Source organism: Lissotriton vulgaris, chromosome 9 (assembly GCF_964263255.1).
Source record: "Lissotriton vulgaris chromosome 9, aLisVul1.2, whole genome shotgun sequence".
NCBI lineage: Eukaryota > Metazoa > Chordata > Amphibia > Caudata > Salamandridae > Lissotriton > Lissotriton vulgaris.
In genome coordinates this window covers 354,059,864-354,081,344 of record NC_141697.1, presented here as the reverse complement: position 1 = coordinate 354,081,344, position 21,481 = coordinate 354,059,864, and the positions used below count along the sequence as shown (strand labels likewise).

The 21,481-nt window shown below is 42.6% G+C and overlaps 1 protein-coding gene across 2 annotated transcripts in view; it reads right to left on the bottom strand.

Moving 5' to 3' along the window:
- Positions 1 to 20,622, bottom strand: part of PPP4R4 (protein phosphatase 4 regulatory subunit 4) — a 1,899,245-nt gene extending 1,878,623 nt beyond the window's left edge. For both annotated transcript variants that reach the window (XM_086937722.1, XM_086937723.1), the window contains exons 1-2: positions 20,381 to 20,622; positions 19,571 to 19,644 (exon numbers count right to left, since the gene is read on the bottom strand). In XM_086937722.1, coding sequence (XP_086793848.1) covers positions 19,571 to 19,644; positions 20,381 to 20,494 — 188 coding nt within the window. In that variant the 5' untranslated portion in view covers positions 20,495 to 20,622. The remainder of the gene's footprint in view (positions 1 to 19,570; positions 19,645 to 20,380) is intronic.
- Between the last annotated feature and the right edge of the window lie 859 nt (positions 20,623 to 21,481).

The following is a 21,481-nucleotide window of genomic DNA, read 5'->3' as shown; positions in this document are numbered from 1 at the left end:
CTGTTGCTAGGTGACACTGTAGCTGGACGGGTTAGGGGGCTGCCTTCTCCTTCATTGAGGATCTTGGGCAGATTCCTTTCGACAATCACGATCCCTTTCACCTTGTAACTTCCTTAGCTTCAAGAAATCCTTTAGCCCTTAGCGACTCGGGCCGGCGGCAGCGATCTTCACTCACAGCCTCAGTTACGATGACGGCTCGGGCCACAAACAACAATGAAGCTGCGTGGACGATGTTTCACGCTGTGGGGGCAATGCGGTCACGGGGCACCTCATAAACAGCACCACGGACCACACAACAGTCTCAGGCATGCAAAAAGCACATGCACACAGCGTCGCTGAGACACACTTGGAAACATTTATGTTCCTGAGTTTCCACAACAGGGTACCAGCTCTCCTCGGGCCCTTGGAGACAAGTTACTTCAGAACAAAGCAAAGTCCTCTCAAGCAGGAGGACACAGCAAACAGCAAAGTCCCTTGTCCTCTCCTTAGTCAAATCAGCAAACTGCAGGCCAGCACCAGAACCAGAACACACAGCAAGGGCAGTCCTTCTCTTCAGCTGTTCTTCTTTGACAGAGGTTTCTCTTGAACACAAAGTATTTTCAATCCTTTTTCAGTAAGGTTTTCAGTCTTGAATTCGGGGGTTTCAGCTCTTACATTTATACCCCTAAATGCCTTTGAAGTCTTTGTGTTCAGGGGGCTCTGACCCCGGTCTAAACCAAACCTGAGTGTCTCCCTGCCAGGGCCCACCCTCCTCCTTTGATAGTCAGGTTCTGGGGCCCAGACACTCAGCGGCGGTGGAGCCACCCTTTGGTGGCAGCAACACAGCCCTCTTCACATCCATGGAGATACTCCTCCCCCCACATCAAACACAGGCCAACCTGTTGCTGTCTCACCTACTCCTCCCTGGGGTTAGGACACTTCCCAGAACCTGTTACATCAAACCCAGGCAGGCAATAAACAACCAGCCAGAGGCACACAGGATGGTATAAGACAAGAAACCAGCCACTTCTAAAACCATCTTCACAACAAGGTGTGTTATTAAATTCTGAGTTCTGGCACACTAAACTCCTTCTCTTCATCTAATGCCTATGAGAAGATATGCTGGAACATGGGACACAACATTCACTATTCAGTCCTATACAAGATAGTCTTCTAACAGTGAAAAATGAATTTGGCAGTATTTCACTACCAGGACATGGTACACACCTCAGTACATGTCCTACCCTTCACATGCACTGCACCTTGCCCAGTGGGGTACCTTGGGCCTACTATAGGGGTGTCTGATGTGCATAAAAAGGGACTGTAAGGCCTGGCAAGTGGGTGCACTTGCCAGGACAACAAGGCAGTTAAACTGCACACAGTGGCAGGCCTGAGATCTCTTATTAGGGATACTTCTTTGGGTGGCACAATTAGCGCTGCAGGCCCACGAGTAGCATTTGCATTACCAGCCCTGGCACACATAGTGCACTTTACTAGGGACTTTACTAGTAAGGCAAACATACCAATTATAGACAACCAATTACCATAACACTTTATACAGGGAGCACTTGCTCTTTGACACTGATCAGCAGTGGCAAAGTGCACAAAGCATCTAAGTCAGCAACATAATGTCAGAAAAAGGTCTGGGAGGAAGGCAAAAAGTTTAAGGAACATTAGCCAAAAAGGGCCAAGTCCAACAAGCGGTCATAGCACCGAAATGGCCCTGATTAAAAGTGAAGAGATACAATCTATAGTTGATGGTGGTGGCATTCAGACGTGAGACCATAAGGTACAATCCATAAACATTACACAGCAATGATTTAAATACATTTATAAAAATGTTAACTTCACGCAATTAAACACAGCAATTAATTGCTACGACTTAATTTCCTTGAATCACAATTACTAAAAGTAGCATATTGCTGCCTGCTATTCCATTCATAGTGTCTAACAGATGCAGCTATTTAAATATCATTTGAAAATTATTATATAAAAGGGAAGAGTAAGTTATTAACATTTAAAATGAGATGCAGTCAATAGAGCATAAAAGTGACAATATCAAAATAAAATTCCTTCACCAACATGTACCGAGCATCTCAAGGACAGATCGAGGCTTGTGTCAGAGCCTTACTTCTCATCCACTAGGAATGGCCCAGGAACTTTGCGACTGCGCACACAAACCATGGTCTTGTATCAGACTTTAGTATGCCCAAAGCTACCCTGAAATCACAAGTTCCAAGTTGTCTGCAAACGGGGATGAGCCATTTGCCTATTGGTTTTGTGTATGCAGTGCAACCAAAAAGAACATGGCCTATTGATTGATCACGGCAGGGCATCGAGGGCAAGCTTTGGGTTAGGTACCATCACATAGCCAAGCGTTTGTAAATGTATTAACTGGCAGACTACCATGCCTAAATTGTATGTGAAGCTTCCTGTCGGTTTAATAGTTTTTGCAGGCCCATAGGTGTTTTGGAAACAAGAAGGGTATCGTCTGCAAACAGTAGAGTGGAAATTTTCTGTTTCATTAAAGAGGGAGTGTCTGCTTGAGTAACAGATATGAATTCAACCACTTGGTTTTTGTATAGTGAAAACAAAGATGGAGCCAGGATGCAACCCTAGCGAACCCCCGCTGGATTTTAATGGGATCGGCAACTTGGCCCTGGCTGCCCAATCTTACTGTAGCAAAGTTCTCTGCAAAACTGGTACTCCTCAATTTAATCTGCAGCCTTTGACATGGTCAACCACATGATCTTGGTCAAGTGTCTCTGGACTGTCGGTATCAAGTGGTCAGCTCTTAAACTACTTGGATCCTTTCTATCAGAAAGAAAACAACTGGTGGCTCTTGACCACTTTGTGCATAAACCTTTCTGCTTGCCCTGTGGGGTTTCGCAGGGGTAGCGCTCAGTCCCACTCTGTTTAATGTATATGTTAAACCCTTTGTCATATAGTTACTGCTTTTCTATATACTGTGTTAAGTTAGCATGAGTTTATTAAATGTTTAAACGACATATTTTCCTTCGGCTTCAGTTTGCACCCGACACATAATTGTTATTGCAGCTTTCAACCTAGACGAAAGATGTGATTTATTTGAGAATAATATGTTATTGCTCTGATATCAGTTGTGCTTGGTACACTTGGCACACTGTCTGCACACTGAGAGCTGAACCCTCTAAGAATAACCTAACACAAGGTTGCTGGGAGGCCTGATCCTCGCACCACATTAGACATAACACAAATAAAGTTGCTGCCAACATTGGGCTCTAAGCGGGTTTAAGATAGAGTTACTGAGAATGCAAAAACACACTTGATGGTGCTTCGCATGCAGAGAGCTGGTAGCTGATGATGTGATCTTCTCCTACTGACATTTAGAGGTATGGGCCCGCCCTGCTAAAACCCAAATGAGTACTTCTTAGATATAATATAGTATGCTAAATAGGGTGCGCGAAATATAGGTGATACAGATTTCTATTGATTTTTGCATTATAATATGCTATCACCGTTTGCTTACTATGGATTAGTGACTATGCTGATAACTCTGATTTGTATAATATGTATTCTGGTATTATATACGATACTGGGTTTGAGAACCTTGCATTGAATAATAAATATTTCAAACTTGCACGTGTCTTCTTTTACTCCCCGTTCTGGTTTGAAATGATTATAGAGCGAAAGAGTGTTCATGTGTTCCACGATACCTGAGGTAACCTAAGTTCATGTTCTGGTTTGTCTAAGTCATTGGTAGTTTGTTATGACCAATGAGACACTGTAGCTAGCTCGGTAAGGGGATTTTGGATACTGAGGTGAGTTTTGGGTCACCCTAATTCACTGAGGTTCCTGATCTTTATGCACAGTTCTGTAAGAGAACGGAATCCCTGCCCCAATTAGATTCTTTGGGTTTGACTTGACCTCATACACCAATTATACCCAAATTGTGGTAGCAATGTCCTCAACTAGTAACCAAACCAGCATACATTTTCACAACTGCACGCTAGCAATTAGCCATTGGATGAGCCAGAATTGCATAAAACTGAATTCCGTAAAAACAAAGGTAATTCTGTTTGGTATCAACTCGAACCTTTGGGCCTCATCACTGGGGCCTCAGGTAACAGGTGCCCTCCCCACCCTAGTAAAAAAGGTTAGGAACCTGGGTGTGGTTCTAGATAACAATATTACTTTTGGACCGCAGGTTAAAGCAGTCACTGCTTCTGCCTTCCTTGTCCTGTAAATGCTCAAAAAGATCTTTCCATTCATCCTGGTCAGCTCCCAAAAGAAGTGATTTCTGCACTGGTGCTGGCGAAAATAGACTATAGCAATGCCTTATATATCATCATGCAGGAGAAACACCTTAAACCACAGGCGTTACAAAATGTAGCTGCCAGAGCATTAACTAGGAACCCAAAATACAGATTAGTCTACTCCGCCATCAAATATCTCCATTGGGTGCCCGTTAGGCAAAGGATCAAGTTTTAAAGCCCTCTGTCTTGCCCATAAGGCTCTGAATGGAGAGGGCCCAGAGTTCCTTAAACAATGCTTTAGTTGGTACACTCTTAGTTATAAACCTTGGGCACATGGTAGTCCAGAGGTTCAAACGGATGAACTGGGGAGGCAGATGCTTTGCTAACTCGACAACTAAGGAATGGAATTCACTTCCCCCTTACATAAGATCAATTTTATATTTGCTCGTCTCCAGGAAAGCATTAAAAACCTTGTTTTCCCCCAGGTAACCTCTCAGCATGGCATCCATTTTTCTCCCAGACAGCTAGCACCTTGACACCTTTGGGTAAGTTCTGCACTAAATAAATCTTTATAAAATAACATACTTGACACAACAAAATATCACAAACTTATAGAAAGACACAAGGTTTGACAAGGAGAGGATGTATACTTATACAAAGGAAGACGTCCAAGCAACAAATGGAGATACCTCATCTGATGAGGTCTCCACCCCTTCCCACAGGAAGAATAGTTCTTTCAGTAGTGCATCCAGCAATGACAGTGGAGGTAGCCATGAAAACTGTTGAGGACATCAAATAAAATCTCTATATAACTATCCGATGGGCCACTTTCCTGGCAATCAACCAATGGGCCCATACCCAGGACATCCACCAATGTGGCACCCATTGAATCAGAGGCACCCCCACAATCCCAACTACCAATGTTCCAGCAGCCCTTTCCTCAGCGACCTTTTTTCTACAGAGGATGAGGCAGAGGCAAAAGAAGAGGATGCAACAAATGGGTACAATGGCAACAACCTGAATCTCAGATACAGACAAGGAGCTAAACAGCGTCAAATAACTAGTAGTCAATCTATCACCACGGATACTGACTGAAGATGAAGAAGGAGTCTTACAGAAAGGGCTGGATGTTGTTCCCACCGCTCACAAAGACAGATTTGTCTGACTAGTGAACTGCACAATTCTTCCGGAAGGTTCGCCTAGAAATTTCTTCCAAGAGAAACCAGCCTTGGACCAAGAAGATTCGGGTTTATGTAACCCATCTAGATTTACCCTCACAACAGCCATGATACTGCGTGGGGTAGCTACCTTTGAAAAGGCAGTACTCAAAGATGTCCACCACGTTCAACAAATTAGCCAACAAAGCGAGGAAAGTCATAAGAATTCTGACAGAAGACCCAATGATTACCATCAAACCTGCGAACAAAGGGGGAGCAACTGTCCCCCTAGCCACCACTGATTAAGAAAATGAATGCCTAAGCCAACTATACAACTACTAGTACTATCGTCCAATCAACTGTTATCCAACCAAAAGTTGTCAACCAGAAATAAACATCTGGTCAGCACAGCGGAAGCAGTAGCAGAAGGAAGGATAACTAACAGTGAAGCAGACTTCCTGATTAGTCTCTCACCCAGGACCCCTAATCTTTATTTATTGCCAAATATACACAAGAGGATCTCATCACTGCCGGGAAGACCGATAATATCAGATATGGACTATCCCCTAGAACCATTGAGTGGATTTTGTAATTCTTTCTTACAACCCTTGGTTGCGAAGACACCGTCATACCAGAAGGATGACACTAATGTACTGGATCTACTAAAGGACCCCCCATCACAGCAGGAGATTAATTTACTGGTAACCCTCAATGTTAAAGCACTCTATACCACCATATCACAGGATGCCACCATCAAGGTGATGGAGACCAGCCTCCAGGCGGAGACCCAATGGGAATAGATGACACCAATCAGCTTCATCGTTGACTGTGCTTCCATGGGAAACAACTGTTACACTGCATGCGTTACACTGCATGCGTTACCATGCATGTTTTTACCCTGCATGCCATTACAACGAAAATGTCTTGCTGTAGGGGGTATAAGGTGTTGGATTTAACTCCAACACCTTCCCTACTGTTGCCCAGACTGGAGTTGCAATAGTAAATGATACTATTCCAACATCCAGAGCAACCCAGACAGCAAGTCGGGGTAAAGAATTGCGTTGTAATGGCATGCAGGTTAAAAGCATGTGTTGTAACATCATACAACCGCTTTCATAGCCCTCAAAGAGAATGTGTGTAAATACAAAGATCAACTCTACCATCCATTACAGGCAACATCCATGGAGACCACATTCGCGAGTCTAGCCTCCCTCTACATGGTGGAATTCATGAGAAAACACATCTTCGGGGGTCAACAACCCATACTCAATCAATATCTTGATATGGAGCATCCTGACATCCTGGTCTTTTGGCACAGGGACATTGAAACAAGTCACAACTTTTGCTCCTGAGTCAACACACTTAGCCCATATTTAAAATTCACGAGCACTGTGTAGGACAAAGCAGTACCCTTCCTGGACCTCTTGATCTCCCGCATTGCGGGAAGAATGTCAATGACTCATTTAAAGAAATTAGCTGACCGCAACAGTCTTCTTTGTTATGGAAGCCACCACACCTGGGCAATACCCAACAACCTCCTATTTGGACAATTTCTTCGACCACCACGGAATTGTGACACCCTGAAGGAATTTGATACCCAGGCGAAAGAACTCTGCACCAACTTGGTCTCACGCATGTAACCCCCTAGGATAGTCACCCATTCATGCAAGAGAGCAAGGCATAACCATCGGGAGGCTCTATTAGAGACACGAGAAATGACACCAGATGGCATGATCACCTGCGTGACCACCTTCACGTCAACCTCTAATGAGATTTTAAAAAATTCTCAGAAAACATTTGTCGATCCTAAGGACAGGTTCCCTTGACATCTCCATTCCAAGATTGTCATACTAACAGACACAGAGCCTCAAAGTCCTTCTTGTCCACACCCAACGCCAAGCGATTCCTAGGACACAGCAACTCACTCTTTGGGCTCTACCACCATTAACAGGATGTGCACTGTATGCCCATGTGACGGGGCGGCTGGTCGGCAGGGTGTGAGTACTGAGGACTCTGTTGTACATGACTGGTGGTCAGCTGTACCGCTCTCACCTTTTTCCCTCCAGCAGCAGGAACCGATACTTGGGGAGGATTGGAGCCGCCATGACTCTGTGAATCCCTGGGACTGCGGGCCGGACATTGGACAACGTTTCTTTCAGTCCGATTGCTTGGATGACGAGACTCTGCCCACATCGAACGTAGCCACGTTAAAAGAAGGCGGATCCCGGAAGACGCCAGGATACTTTCCCCCGGAGGACGAGACTGGCGTGGAGTGGAGACCGAGTACTGAGGAGAACGCAAGTGGACGAGTGGAAGACAACAAGCCAGGAGGCCAACGTTCCTGCGAAGCGCCCCGCCACTCTCCCGCGGGAGGAGCGTGGCTTTCCAAGGTACGGGGCAAAGTTGCGGGGTGGGCGGGTTGGAGTGGTTAGACCACTGTGTATACCGCCTAGTCGTTTCCCTGCACCCTTCCCTCACGTACACTTCGACCACTCGTTTGTTAATAACTTGCACCTGGTTTCCCTCACTCCCGGTCCCTGTGTGGAGCGTTTTTGAGCGTCTCCCTAATATCGTCTCTCTGTTTCCTTCCTTTTGGGTGGCACTCTCCCGGACTTCGTCTGGAGACCGAAACTGACGTTTCCACTCTGGCTGCAACACCACCCGGACAACGCCGGAACACCCTGGAACTACCTGCTTTTCCTCGAGGCGTCAGAACGGAGCCCGACGAGTTTGCCCGAATAAGACTAACTACTCGTAGAAAGAAAGCTTACTTGAAAATAAAGCCCTCTCTAAAAGCACTATTCAAGCCTTCTGATTCCGTTACTGACCCAGCAAACCCCACCCCAGTACAGCCCATTTACAAAAGCTACTAAGGAGGTCCACCGAGAACAATCACGCATTTGGACACAATAAGGACATGCAAGCAGCACCACTAGGGACTGCATATACTTAATCACCTGTCCCAGTGCGTAAAATTATGTAGGGATGACAACAAGACCAAAGAAGGCCAGGATTAAGGAGCATCGCAGCAATGTACGGTGCAAACTTGACACTACCAGGATGTCTATACACTTCCTTACTGTCAATAATGCACCATATAACATCAGGTGGACTGCCTTGGAGGCTAATGATTGCTGGGAGAAACCATCAGTATTTAACAGAGAACAACTCTGGATTTTTCTTCTGACAACCCACATACATGGAATAAATGATGACATTCTGTGACATGAATGTAACGGATGATACCAGAAACCCTTATCCATGGAACATAAACTATTCCAACTTTTCCTGGATATGATAGCTAAACTCCCAGAAACAGGCAAGCACCATAACAATACTTAATACATATCACACACCACCGTTCCACCATCTACAAAACGACCGCCGGCGGCAGATCATTCTCCCACCTCGCCGCCAAGACATGGGACACCCTCCGTGTCCACCGGCGGCAGACACAGGACCTACTGACCTTCAGGAGATATCTCAAGACCTTGGTATTCGAGCAGTAGCAGCACAAACACACACACCAACTCCCGAGCGCCTAAAGACCCTCACAGGTGAATAGTGCGCTTTACAAATGTTGATTGATTGAGTGACACATTCACTTTGACATATTCCTGACAGTAACTCTGACTCGGCCACGATGGCCACCAGGCTCTGTTCTTTATCCTGGTGATCTTCCACTCTGGGTGCCCATCTGCGACGCCACCCAACAGAGCCAAGTGAAGAACACAGGGGATCAATATGTGCAGCCCACACTCAAGGTCTTCAGTGATGTTTTTAGAATCAGGCCGCCCGTTACTCATGGTTTTGAGCCAGGCGAGCACCTAGGCACAAGGAAAGTTTTGTTGCACCCGATGGCCCCATTCTCAGACTTGGGCTAATATCAGAACTTTACACTATTTGCTTCACTTATCACTTTCGACAGATGCCCCGCTGTCCCTCAAAGCAGGGACCTTTCATTTCAGGTGATAGTCCACAAAACCAACTGGCAGAGCTCAGTGGGGGGCAGAGGGAACCAACCATCACAGTCCAAACACAAAATGCTTCGTGACATATGGGGAACTGGGCTGCCCTTTACTTATACAAAAGAGCTGGTGGGCTTCACGGCACAATGTCTACCTTAAATCTGTACATTCCTTGCAATCGTTTTGACTAGGCCAGGTTGGCCGCACCAATCCGGCTCTAACCTTGTGTTCCGCCACTTAGGAAGCATTCAGGTGAACGATCCATTTCTGGTCGAGAACAAACATAAATAAATAGCTACCCCACACTCAGCGCATTGCCTCCAGACGGAAAGAGAGGGGTAAGTCACACACTAATCTATACATAGGTCTATTTGACTATCCAAACCATGAAGGCACACCCCAGGCTTTCCTGGTGCGATCTCCCTGTTTTAACCAATTTGACTTTATTTGTATTTTACAGTACAAGTGACAATTAATATGCGGTTCTCTACCTTGATCTAAGGCGCATCAATTAATACACCAGCAGAGTAAGAGAAATGCCTACCCTGATGTAGGAAACAATAATATGTCGGTGCAGGGTTGCCTGACTTTCTGTGTTTGTCTGTCTTGAAGCAATGTTACCTGCTACAACCATTATGTCACACACCTGTTTTGATGTGTCACAAAGGAGCTACGATTGCACTCCTAGCACGTTTTGTCAAACAATTCCAGCATATGAAACATTATAAGAAGTACCTATCTATATGTCTTAAGAAGGTATTTACCATGTATAATTCCATACATGTAACTCTTCTGTCCAAACTATTTTCTCTCCTCTTTTCCAGGTTGGAAATTGAGATCCAAGTAGGGAGTCTACATGTAGGTACAAAAGACCTTAAGCCCCCCTGGAGATCATTATAAATAACCTTTTTATAGTAAAGTCACACGTGCTGCTTTGGTGTAGGATAAATGTTACCGTTGGAACAAACCGGGTTTAGGACAAAGCATGGAACAATTGATAACCTAACTGCACTACAGGTAATAAACAAAAAATATTTTAAAGTGAGAGGAGGGGGGGGCGATATAATAATATTGGATCTAAGACCTAAGGGATTAAATAGTCGTCTGCAGGCACTAAATAAATTTGCGGAGGCCCACTATTTAAAGATTAATATATCTAAAAGTAAAATCATGTGCATTGCTGGAGAAAAAAGTTGAAGTATGGGAATTTCATATGGTCTGTGGGTGACCAAAAATTGGAACTTGTAAAATCTTATGTTTTCAAGGGGAAAAACAGTGTGAGGCAACCTAAGTGACAAAGCTCATATAGAAAATAACATCCGTAAAGCTACTATACAGGGAAAAAGCTTGGGCTCCCTCTATAGATCAACTGGAAAAAGGCACTTCGCACTTTTATTAGAGGTTTTTCGTGCAAAAATCCCTGCTTCGCTGTTGTATGGTATTGAATTGCTTGATGTAGAGATTTTTTTTTTTTTAATCCAACAGAAGGCAAAATTTTAAGGAGCCTAGCCTCAGTCAACTCTGCTTGCCCCGCGGCTGCTCGAAGGTTAGAATTTGGTTTAAGAAGTAGTTGGGTACAAGGTCTTGCGGGGATAGTGCGATGGGTTGTAAGCCTGGCTAAGGGTGATCCTGGCACATTAGGATTTTTAATTCAGAAAGAAATATTAGACAGTTTAAAGGAGCAGTAATTAATTCTTTAAAATTTTAGAATTGCGGTTGACGTGCTACAACTGGATGAGTCTCTGCTTTTCACCCTATTGCCATATCAATTGAGGGCCACTTTGAAACAGGCCACTTGGGAATTGGGTTTCACTAGGGATAGGGAAGGATGTATTCTAAAGAGTGGTACCCACCGGGCCATAGACTCCTGTGTGATAAATAAAGTACAGGTTTATATTTCCTGGAACCTGCCCCATGGAGTGCGCCGCCCAAGGCTAATATTGAGGCAGGGTATGCTTCCTTTAAATAATGTACTGTCTAAATGGTATAGTTCTTCCCCGATTTGTAATCTGTGTAATAATTCCATCCAGGACGTTAATCATGTGCTATTTATTTGCCCCGCTTTATTATTGTGTCGGCGTAAATGGCTGAGACCAATTTGTTTACAATTATCTATTCTTTCAGCCTCTGCACTAACTGATTCTATATATGAGCCACCAAATGAAATGTTTTGTCATAGGATTTTTAACTTTTGTAAGTGTTTCTTAAATTTGTATTAACGCACATCACATGAAGGATGCAATTATTAACTTTGGCTTTATCTGATGTTATATAGTATTAAGGGCATAAAGGATATCTTATTGTTTCCTATTGTATAAAATATTCTAATGCTTTGTATCTGGAGATTTTTTACTGTCGGATTTTACGTATGATTATTGAAATTATGCTTCATACATTTTTTATATGTTGTTGGATTTTTAGTTTATGTGGATCTCTTTGGAGTTCCAAGATCATAAATAAATAAACGTGAACTTATTGCTTCCCCTGGAGGCATACGTGTGACGAATTATTTCTATTTCATGTAGGATAGGGATATTTTACTTAGTTGGTTGTGAAGAAATGCCACAGATCCCTCCTGGACCACGCAGGTGTGAAACATCTTGACCTTTTGATCACACACTGTAAAATTGTCACGGTTCATTACGCCCATTTGACAATCTACACCCACCTGTTTTTAACCCTGCCAAGGGGACCACTGATTAAAGCTTATCTGTACCCTTTAGGTAGCTTTAAGACACACTTCACTACAAATATTATCCCATTCCCACACACTGGCCCTCATCATCACGGCTGAAAGAGCAGATCTCTGCCAAAGAGCCTTCTTGTTTAGTTAAGCCCCAGCAGCCATTAGGACCACCGGGAAGGGACAACGGTCGAGCAGGGAAGCGGTGGCCTGGTAGCATTAAACAGTGTGAAAATACCATGACCTCATGCAATCAATTGTTAAAAAAAATAAAAACTATTTATTTGGTCAGGGAGACACAGGCAAGGGGTACATCTCAAAAGTGAGAAATAAAGGGGGTTAACAGGTAGGTGGTGAAGAGTGGATGTGGAGACAGTGAAACATGTTGTAAGCTTCCAAGGACTGCTGAAGGACAAATGGAAAAAACAGTCCCCTAATGTCAGCAGTGAAGACACACAACTCATCCAATCAAAACAGTGGTAAAGAAGCTACATTCTAGAGGTGGGGTAAAATTTAGATTAAGGAGGTAAACCAACTAATCATGAGCATCAAACTGAGGGAGATATTAAAGCCATCCAGTCATAAGCAGGATGCTGATCCAAAGCCCATTGCATGTATTATATGGTAGATCAGGCTTCTCTAATAGGTAGCTTTTGAGCTAATAGTAGCTCTCGAGCTATCTGTAAGTAGCTCTCCTGTGTGCAGTGGAGTATAATAAATTATAATCTTTTGTTTGGTTGAATATATATATGTATACCAAAACTGAAAAGGGTGCATTTCAAATGAAAATGTGTGTATTTTCAGAACTCATAAACTGATAATTGGAGAAAAAGATACATTTCCAAAATATATTTAAAGTTACTAGAGTTAAAAATCATGGGGCGTAAGAGATTCTTTATTACTAATATTATTGCCTTGGTGTCAGGGGCATTACAGTTATGACTGATAAGTTTTGCCCATAAAGTAGAGGCATTCCACTTTGACAAAGCCTTTTTTATATTACTGGGAAACCTGCACAGAGATGATCACTGCTGATAATTTTGCATAGGGGGCCACAAATGTAACCGTGTCTGATATGATCATTTACAACACTAATAATATGTTTCACTCAGGATGATTTTCATTGAACAGTAGTAGGTTTAATTACAGAAAAGGTTTGAGAACCCTATATTTGGCAACAAATAGCCCAGGCAAGACATGTACAAATAATAATGCTAAACAGACATTTGTAATGATTAAGCAAGAAAATAACCACTTGGTCGTTTTACTGAATAAAAGAAAATCAAAGTAGAAGCTAAGTCAATGTTCTTTCCTAATGTAGGTAAAAGTGTCACCTGTGAGTAAAGAGAGGGAATCAACACATAAAAGAAAAACAACGTTGAATGATTTAAAAGCCAAAACATTTACGTGGAATGTAGATAATGAAAACCTTTGTCAACTAGCTTGTGATAATGATGAGGTATAACAATGATAGCTACAAAGTTGAATCCTTTACCAATGGTAACGTGGTAAGCAACTTGTGTGAACACAAACACTCTAAGATAGTGTATAAATAGCCATCACAGCACTCAAAAGGCGCTTTAAGTAATCCAAAATTACAGTTGAAAAGCGGAGGCTCGATGACATGCAGCGAATGGCCAAAGATTATAGAGCATGTGAATGTAAACCTGTAATTATGACAAAGAACATTAACCAGGGTTCCACCTCCAGCTATAGTCACAGATAGTAGCTATGCAAAGGGGCGGACGAAGGCACAATGTTCTTGTCGAGAGCCTCTACAGTTACTACGCCCACTCTGTTCCTTGACTCAATACTACTAAGACTGATTCTGAAGCATGAAAATGCAGCATAAACCTACAATGCTTAGCTTTTTGCTTGTCAAACCAAAATCTAAACCTTCCTCCACAACTCAATTTAAGGGTAAGCGGCCTGAAGGACCATATTCGAAGATATCAGTTACTATGAAACTGAAAGTTGCAAAGCTCCTAGCAAGCAGGAAGGCATGGGTTATTATCAGAGCATACCAGCTAACAACTGGACTGTCAATGACAGAAACAGGAAACAAAAATTCAGAAAACGCATAAACTAAATGAGAAGTATATGGATGTAATATTTAGCATTGGAATTTGCCGAGTGGCCTTTGTGAAATGGGTTGGTGGTAGCACCAAATCTACTCAGGCATTGTTTTTAAAAGTTATTAACATTGAGCAACATATTCATTGGAAAGGTCACTAAAGTACAGAAACTAAGGACTGGTACTGGTTGTTAAGATAAAATCAGTTGTATTAAACCATTTCAAATACGATATCAATCAAAGCATTAATATAAAAAATAATCATTCTGAAAATGTCATTGACCGAAAGTTGCTAAACAATACATTTTACCTCCCCTCACCTGCCACTACAGTGGGCATCAAAATACTTAAGCAAAAAAAAAAAGAGAGCATAAGAATGGGAACGTTTAAGGATGGTGTGAATACAAAATTAGGATTTCCACAAACTGACAAGGAATGTTTAATTTGAGGCTGTGGGTTGCTCTCCTGTTTGAAAGCTGAACGTGACAAGAGAACTACCCCTCTCTTTCCCATTCAAGATCCTCAATCATGAAATTTTGGCAAGGAGATCCTCAGAAAAGGAGAATGCAGTGTGTACTTTGGGATGGTTCTTGCAGAGGCTGGGCACTAATCTTGGGGACCACAGCTAATTTTTCATCTTCAGACTTTAACCAATTTCAAGAGAGAGAAAAGGGGAATAAAAAAAGTGAGGAAAAAGGGGAAGAGAAAAAGAAGAAAAGAGTTGTAAAGGTGGAAAGCAGAGATGAAAAAGAACCAACAAGCATGAGATAAAGAGAAGGGGAGCATACAGCTTTGGTATTGGCCAATGCCGGCATTTAGCTATTTTCAGCAGTCCCCCAAGAGAAACTTCAGATCCCTGCACTTTAAAAAATATATATTTCTGTATTCACAAATTAAACACTGTTAGAATGAGTCATGTAAAATACCAAGGCCCAATATGTGGAATGACATGTAGGCTTTGGAATGGATACTGAATTGGTTACAAAACGAATGTCATCATAGAATATTTTTATTTTCTTATTGATTTTCAATCGTTCCCACTGAATCATTGGGTCCTGCATTTCATGAATCACTTGAGAAGGTCAGAGAAGATTGGTATAGCAGTTCTTTGTCACAAATTTGTGATAAGAAGAGTGTACCCACCAGGCAAGTTAGAAGTTTTTTTGGAACTCGGTCAGCAAACTGCAGTGGCCCTTCATATGACTAGAACCAAAGATTTTTTTATTTAAAATCCTGCTGGGAAAAAGAAAACAAGGGAGATGCATATATGGTGACATCTTGTGGTAATAGCTGTGAGCTGACTCACCATTAATAAATAAGGGAGCTTTGCTATAAAATGTATAAATAAATTATGAGAACAGGGTCCTAAAAAAAAGAGCTGAGCCTGGAGATGAATGCCCCTCTGATCCACCCAATCCCTGGTTCCTTTTTGATGGGAATGATACTAACAATTTTATGTCAGAGATGGAAAACATCGGGCCGTATTACACATATGGCCCATTTCCCTGGGCCCTATGCATAATACAGGCGCAAACAGTGATAGTGCTCCCTATTACAAAGAATACGCTGAGTGAAATAGGGAGTGGCTGCTTCAAAGCCGCTCCCAGTTTCACAGTGCTGGCGGCATGTCGCCAGCACTTTGCAGAGGGGAAAGAGATCTCCTTGCAGGCAGGAACAGTATGTGACTGCAGCCGCCGTCAGGAGGGTGTCTGGAGGGCGTTCATGGGACCCCCTTTCTCCCTTCCAGAGGGTTGACTTTTTGTGGCGCACTTTCAGTGTACCTTCTGAGGACATGTTTGCCTCTGCTCCCCAGTCCCTAATACTGCATAGGCTCGAGTTAAAGTGATTTCCTCATTTTCAAGGGGCCATGCCCCACATGCAAATCAGGGCACTCCCTACCACGATAGCGCTGGTGCTACGTGTGCACGCACTATCAGTATTACAGAAGGGGACGCACAAGAGGCTGAGGCACCTTCTGCAATACCAGTGAGCACTGGGGGTGCACAAAGAAGGCGCACATGCCCGTTGTCCCCCCTTCTCACCCCTCCCGGGGAACAATATATAATATGGCCCCTGCATCAACTTTTCAGGACTAAAGCTATGAAAATGTCACCATCATTAGATGAACAAACAAGCTTGAGTAACACTCAGTTTTTTAAAGACACTTTTTTTCTTTTCATCTTTATGGAACAAAGTACACAAATATTATGCATCCAGATACAAACACTGCATTCACTACCTCAGAACGGGCCAGAACACCAATGAATCTGAAAAGCAATAATTTAAGTACTCAATCCTGACTAAATAACGTCAGTGAAGGTTCTTTCTGAAAGATACACTCCCTAGGAAATAGTGGGAACATTCTCAAATACGGTAGCAAACGTGAAGCACAAAAATGGCTCTACAAGCATTATGCCAATCTTCAATTATTAATTTCCTTGTCAAAAACAGTTCGAAGTACTAAGTGTTCAGAAAGGGAAATTGTTACCGTATTGAACACAACCAGGACCACAATATTAACTTATATATTTAAAAAAAAGTACAGTGGTAGTAGAGAATTATTTTGTCTGATATCAAAAGGAAAGTGGGACTGCTTAACATTTAATGATGTCCTGGGAACTAAAATTCATTGAATGTTACAATGTACAAAAAATGTATTTTAAAGTATCAATCATGATGTCTTCCCAGGACTCAGATTACCCTTAACCTCCTGTTTGTAGCCGTCTTCGTCGCCTTTTTTTTAAATAGAAAACACGATCTCCACTCTAATGCAGCAAATTTACAATATTGGTAATGGATTGTCTAGTCACCTTAAAAGCCCATTGTGTTAGGACATGAGCCCCATGAGGATACCTTGCATTTAGATTACGTGTAAAGAGCCTTTAGACTGCTAATGTTTTAACTCTTTGTACATGAATATTAACCTAATGATTACATGTCCTATGGCATTATTAATCTTTGTATATTGTAATTCAACAGATCTCTCGGTTGTCATCATCAAAAGAAAAATTGCATAGTAATTCCAAAACAGTGCAATTTCAGAGTGTGATTCAAATATTATGTGATCAAGGGAGCATTTTTTGGCATTTGCACACCTGGGTTAACCATTTGTTAATGATGCATGGAAGAGGCCTTTTTCAAGCAGGTTTTTGAAGTTTTATATTTGCTTTTAGCTATGGGCTGCACGCCTATAAAGTATCCTCTCTACCTGTCAGGTGCAATTAGCGTACTTGTGATATAGGATGAATGTTTCAAATGTAAATAAACTATGGCTATTTACAAAAGGTTTGTTTGGAAGGGCCATGGCCAATCCTATAGCTGAACAGTGGACTCATCTCCAATCCCAACTACTTAGTCTTTATGTAGCAGACACATCACTTGGGAACTCTTTTTATGCATAGAATGAAATTACCACTCCAACTATATTTGCTTTCGCTGGCATCAAAGGCTTAAGTAATGTCCCCATCATCTCCCAACCTGCGTTTGCAAATACACAAAGGAAGGCTCTATGCTAAGCCCAGTTCTAAGCCTTCTAACTGTGGCACGAATAGTTGGATATATTTTTTATAAATAATAACAGGTCCTACGAGACTTTAGGTAAAAAGGCTACATTACCAGCCCCAAATTGTACTGACTACTCGCACCTTAAAAGATATATATTTCATGTTGCCATGTAAACGATACATTACTCAGAGAGCTCCACTTTGTTTATATGTCTCATAAAATACTGCAGATGGATTTCCAATTCACACAAAGCATTCGCGGACTAAAAAAATAATCTATGAATATCAGTTTCGCTCCTTATAGTCACCTAATTACACTGTGCAATGGTGCTAGTTCTATTTGATTTGTCCTCGTTGGTAATCTGACATGAGTCTCAGTAGAGCCCAAAAAACATTGTTTTGTACAAAATACCCCCCTTCAGTAATAGGAGCTTGTACTCTGGCTACATAATCGCCTGTTTATGGGATTATGCACCCAACGCCTTGATCTGATCATCAGGGCCACTGCACAAACGGGACATGTAGGTGGCCAAATTTTTTACAGTTTGTGGGCAGTATCACTCCCCAGTCAGCAAACATTATAAATTGATGTCCCAGCATGAGGAATAACGCACCAGATCTGGGATGACACAAGATTACCTAATCCAGTCCCTTTTCTGTGTACATTTTCCACCCGCTCTTTATCAGAAGGTACCTATGTGCAGTAAAGCATTATGTGTTACCTGTTGCATGACTGCCCCTCATAACACTAAGAATTGTGAGATTTGGTATTCAGTGTCGAGATATCATTTCTCGTGGCTGGGAATCGGCCCTTTAATGTTACCCCAAAACAAGGGTATGATTGCCACCCTTGGGTTGTGCTTGTTTCAGTAGTACAAGCTGTCCATGATAATTGATTAATAAAGAAGAAAATAACTAGGAATTTATTATATGCTATACTATAGTTACCCTGTAAAAAGGTTTCTTTATACCAAATAGGCAAAAGCCTACAATTATATTCTGCCACACGTTATTTGCCACATAGTGTGTACCCGTTACTCACACTGTTGCACTAATATTTCTTATGGCTGGCATGCAGGCCAGATCCTTCAGTTTTTATGACACTTTCATGCGCTGTGATTTATCGGTAACGAACTTGAACACAGCCTTTTGTCTCTGAAATTTCGGTAAACAGGTCTCCATTAAATTCGGTAACAGTATCATCAGTTAGTTAGTGGCTTGGGTTATTGGAAAATGCGATATTAAGCGCCACCGAAAGAAAAACTATGTATTGGCATTATTATTTATTTGGCATAAATTGGTTGTCTTTAAGGAAAACAGGCTGGTAATCTATTATGGACGAACGGGATCTATTTCTCTTTGAACCATCAACTTTATACAATATAAAGTATGTGCAGCCTAATCTAAACAATTTATCATAACAACTTCATAGGCAATCACAATTCAGTGAAACTCGTGAATAAAATGTGTATTTTCATAGAATCAAGCAGCTGTAGCATTCTGCCATCCAGAGAGATGGCATGAGTCATTAAGGGAGATTGCTGTAGCAGCGAGATGCTCTGAAATGTCAATTTCTATGACTCCCTGTCTTATAAGGACTTAACTCACGGTTGCAGTGTATGTGTACAGGGCCTGTCAACATTCTCAAAGCGTGGGGCCTTGTTTACTGTTATTCAAATGACAAATGATGGTAAATGTCAGAATAAAGTATGCACAATAACTTCAACAACGGGCATGCTCTACAGACCACAACCTGTGCAATTTATATTTACCACGCTTCTGTCTTGGAGACGTGGCTCCCACTCAAATGCCTCAGAAGAATCTAACAATCAGCGCCGTGCGCGATTGACAACATCGTTTCTCTACGACTGTTCATAATCATGCCAAACAAGAAATTCACGTCCCTTCCCTACACATTGGCAGATACAAAACAGCATCACTTTAAAGTGTCGGATTTGAGTTAGGAAATACCTGAGCAGGTAGACAGCACGCTCGATGTCATTAAGTTCTTCATCAACTGTAAGTTTTTCTATTTCTTCCGGAGTCTGCGAATCAGGAAACACGAATTATATTAAATAATGTTTCTATCTATGGTATTAAAACTAAAAATACAACTAGGCGCAACAATCATCTGTGGAGGTCAATATGCATTCACTCACAAGACACATAAACCAATGTACGTGAATCTCAAAAAGTGAAGTTGGCAGCTTTACTGTCAAGGGTATTTCACAGGGCAGACTGACGAGAGTGTGGGGGGCAAGTATATGTTGCATTCCCATAGTGAGCTGTACTGTTTTAAAGAACCAAGCACCTCAAAGGTCAGTGGGTTCAAATCCCAAAACCATACTTAATATCAAACCCACTGATGCTGTGCTACAATTCTACACCCTCGAGTTATTGCTCAAGTTCTACAAACCACAAAGCAAAGGGCACCTGCTTCACTGAAAGATATTTGGAGCAAATAATAAAGGACATATGGGGTACTGTTAAACGATGCTGGTCTGCTGGCTCAGAAAACTAATTCGCCTTTGAAGAAGCCCTATATGTGAAATGCGTGGTCAAATATGTGAATGCAAGTGACTACGCTCAGTCTTTTATCCTTCAAAGGTCGGGAAAATGAACATTGGGAAACTATAAGTAGAGATATGCAATCGAGGCGACACAACAGATTCAGCTGGGAATGAAAGCTTTACAAAATAGCACTCTTTTATTTTATGATATTCTAAACTTAAAATGGACGCTTTGAGCAATCTAGAAAGACGTCTCCTAAGCCATAAATACCTTAAGACTCCTGCGCACAGGTCTCTCGATGAATGTAAGATCCTGCAGGTCGTCGTACCCGAACAAGCCTTGACTGCCAGAGCAATCCATCGTGGAGAAGGCTGTCGGATACATTTGGGAGGTGCAGCTTGAAAATGTGCCTCAGAAACCCATGAAAAGTCCAGTCACATCGCACTAGTGGAAGTTAGGCAACCAGGAGATCCGCTCAAGGTCAAGCCTGGCTGGCAGTCACTGGATGCGGGCCCCTCTTCCCAGCGGAACGTATTGACTGGGCGCTGGTATTAGGCAACATAAAATCGAAGATGTGAAATCTCGCTTTGTGCCCCTGGTGGAGTGGCACAAGTACTGTTGAACTGCAAATACCCACCCTGGTTCTGGTGTAGTGAGACACGAGCACACCAGCGAACTCTGTGCCCCTGCCGCCCGCCTTAAACGTTTTGCATTGAAGGCAGGTGCCAGGGAATCCCCTATCCCCAAGAATTGAGAAGCAGGCACGTTGGGTCCCTCTGTAAACCTGAATTGACTGGAGACCAGACCCTCCCTTCTATTTTAGAAGATGCACAAGGTGAGCAGGTGGAACTCCCGGAGAAGACCAGACCAGCAATTCCCTGTGTAGAGGATTCGACCCACTGTCGCTGGTAGAAGCAGGACTTGCACAGGTGAAAACTGCGAGCCTCTCCCTGTCAGATACAATCCCCGATGCGGAGGCTCGGGATAGACAAAATGCCGAAGAACAGTCCGACACCTCAACTGCTCGTCAATTTAGCCCTTGGGAAGACGTGATGGTCAAGGAGAAGACGGCTGAGGTCAGGACTTCAGCACCCCAAAAGAGCCAAGCCAGGAGCCTTCCAACCTTTCTTCAGCTGCCCCGCTGCCTCTCCCTCTCTCAGTGCTTGTTCCAAATCCTCGACAATGTTTGCTAGGCAACCCGAGCCTTATTATATCTGCGAGAGGCTGTCTGCAGATCTCATTGCTCTCTCGCACACAGGCTGAAATCAAGCAAACGATCCAGGCGTCGAAAATAGTTGGATTTTATTCTCCTTTTGGCGTGTCCTAGTCAGTGTTACACGCCCTTTGCTTAGAATGATCGATTTAATGGGG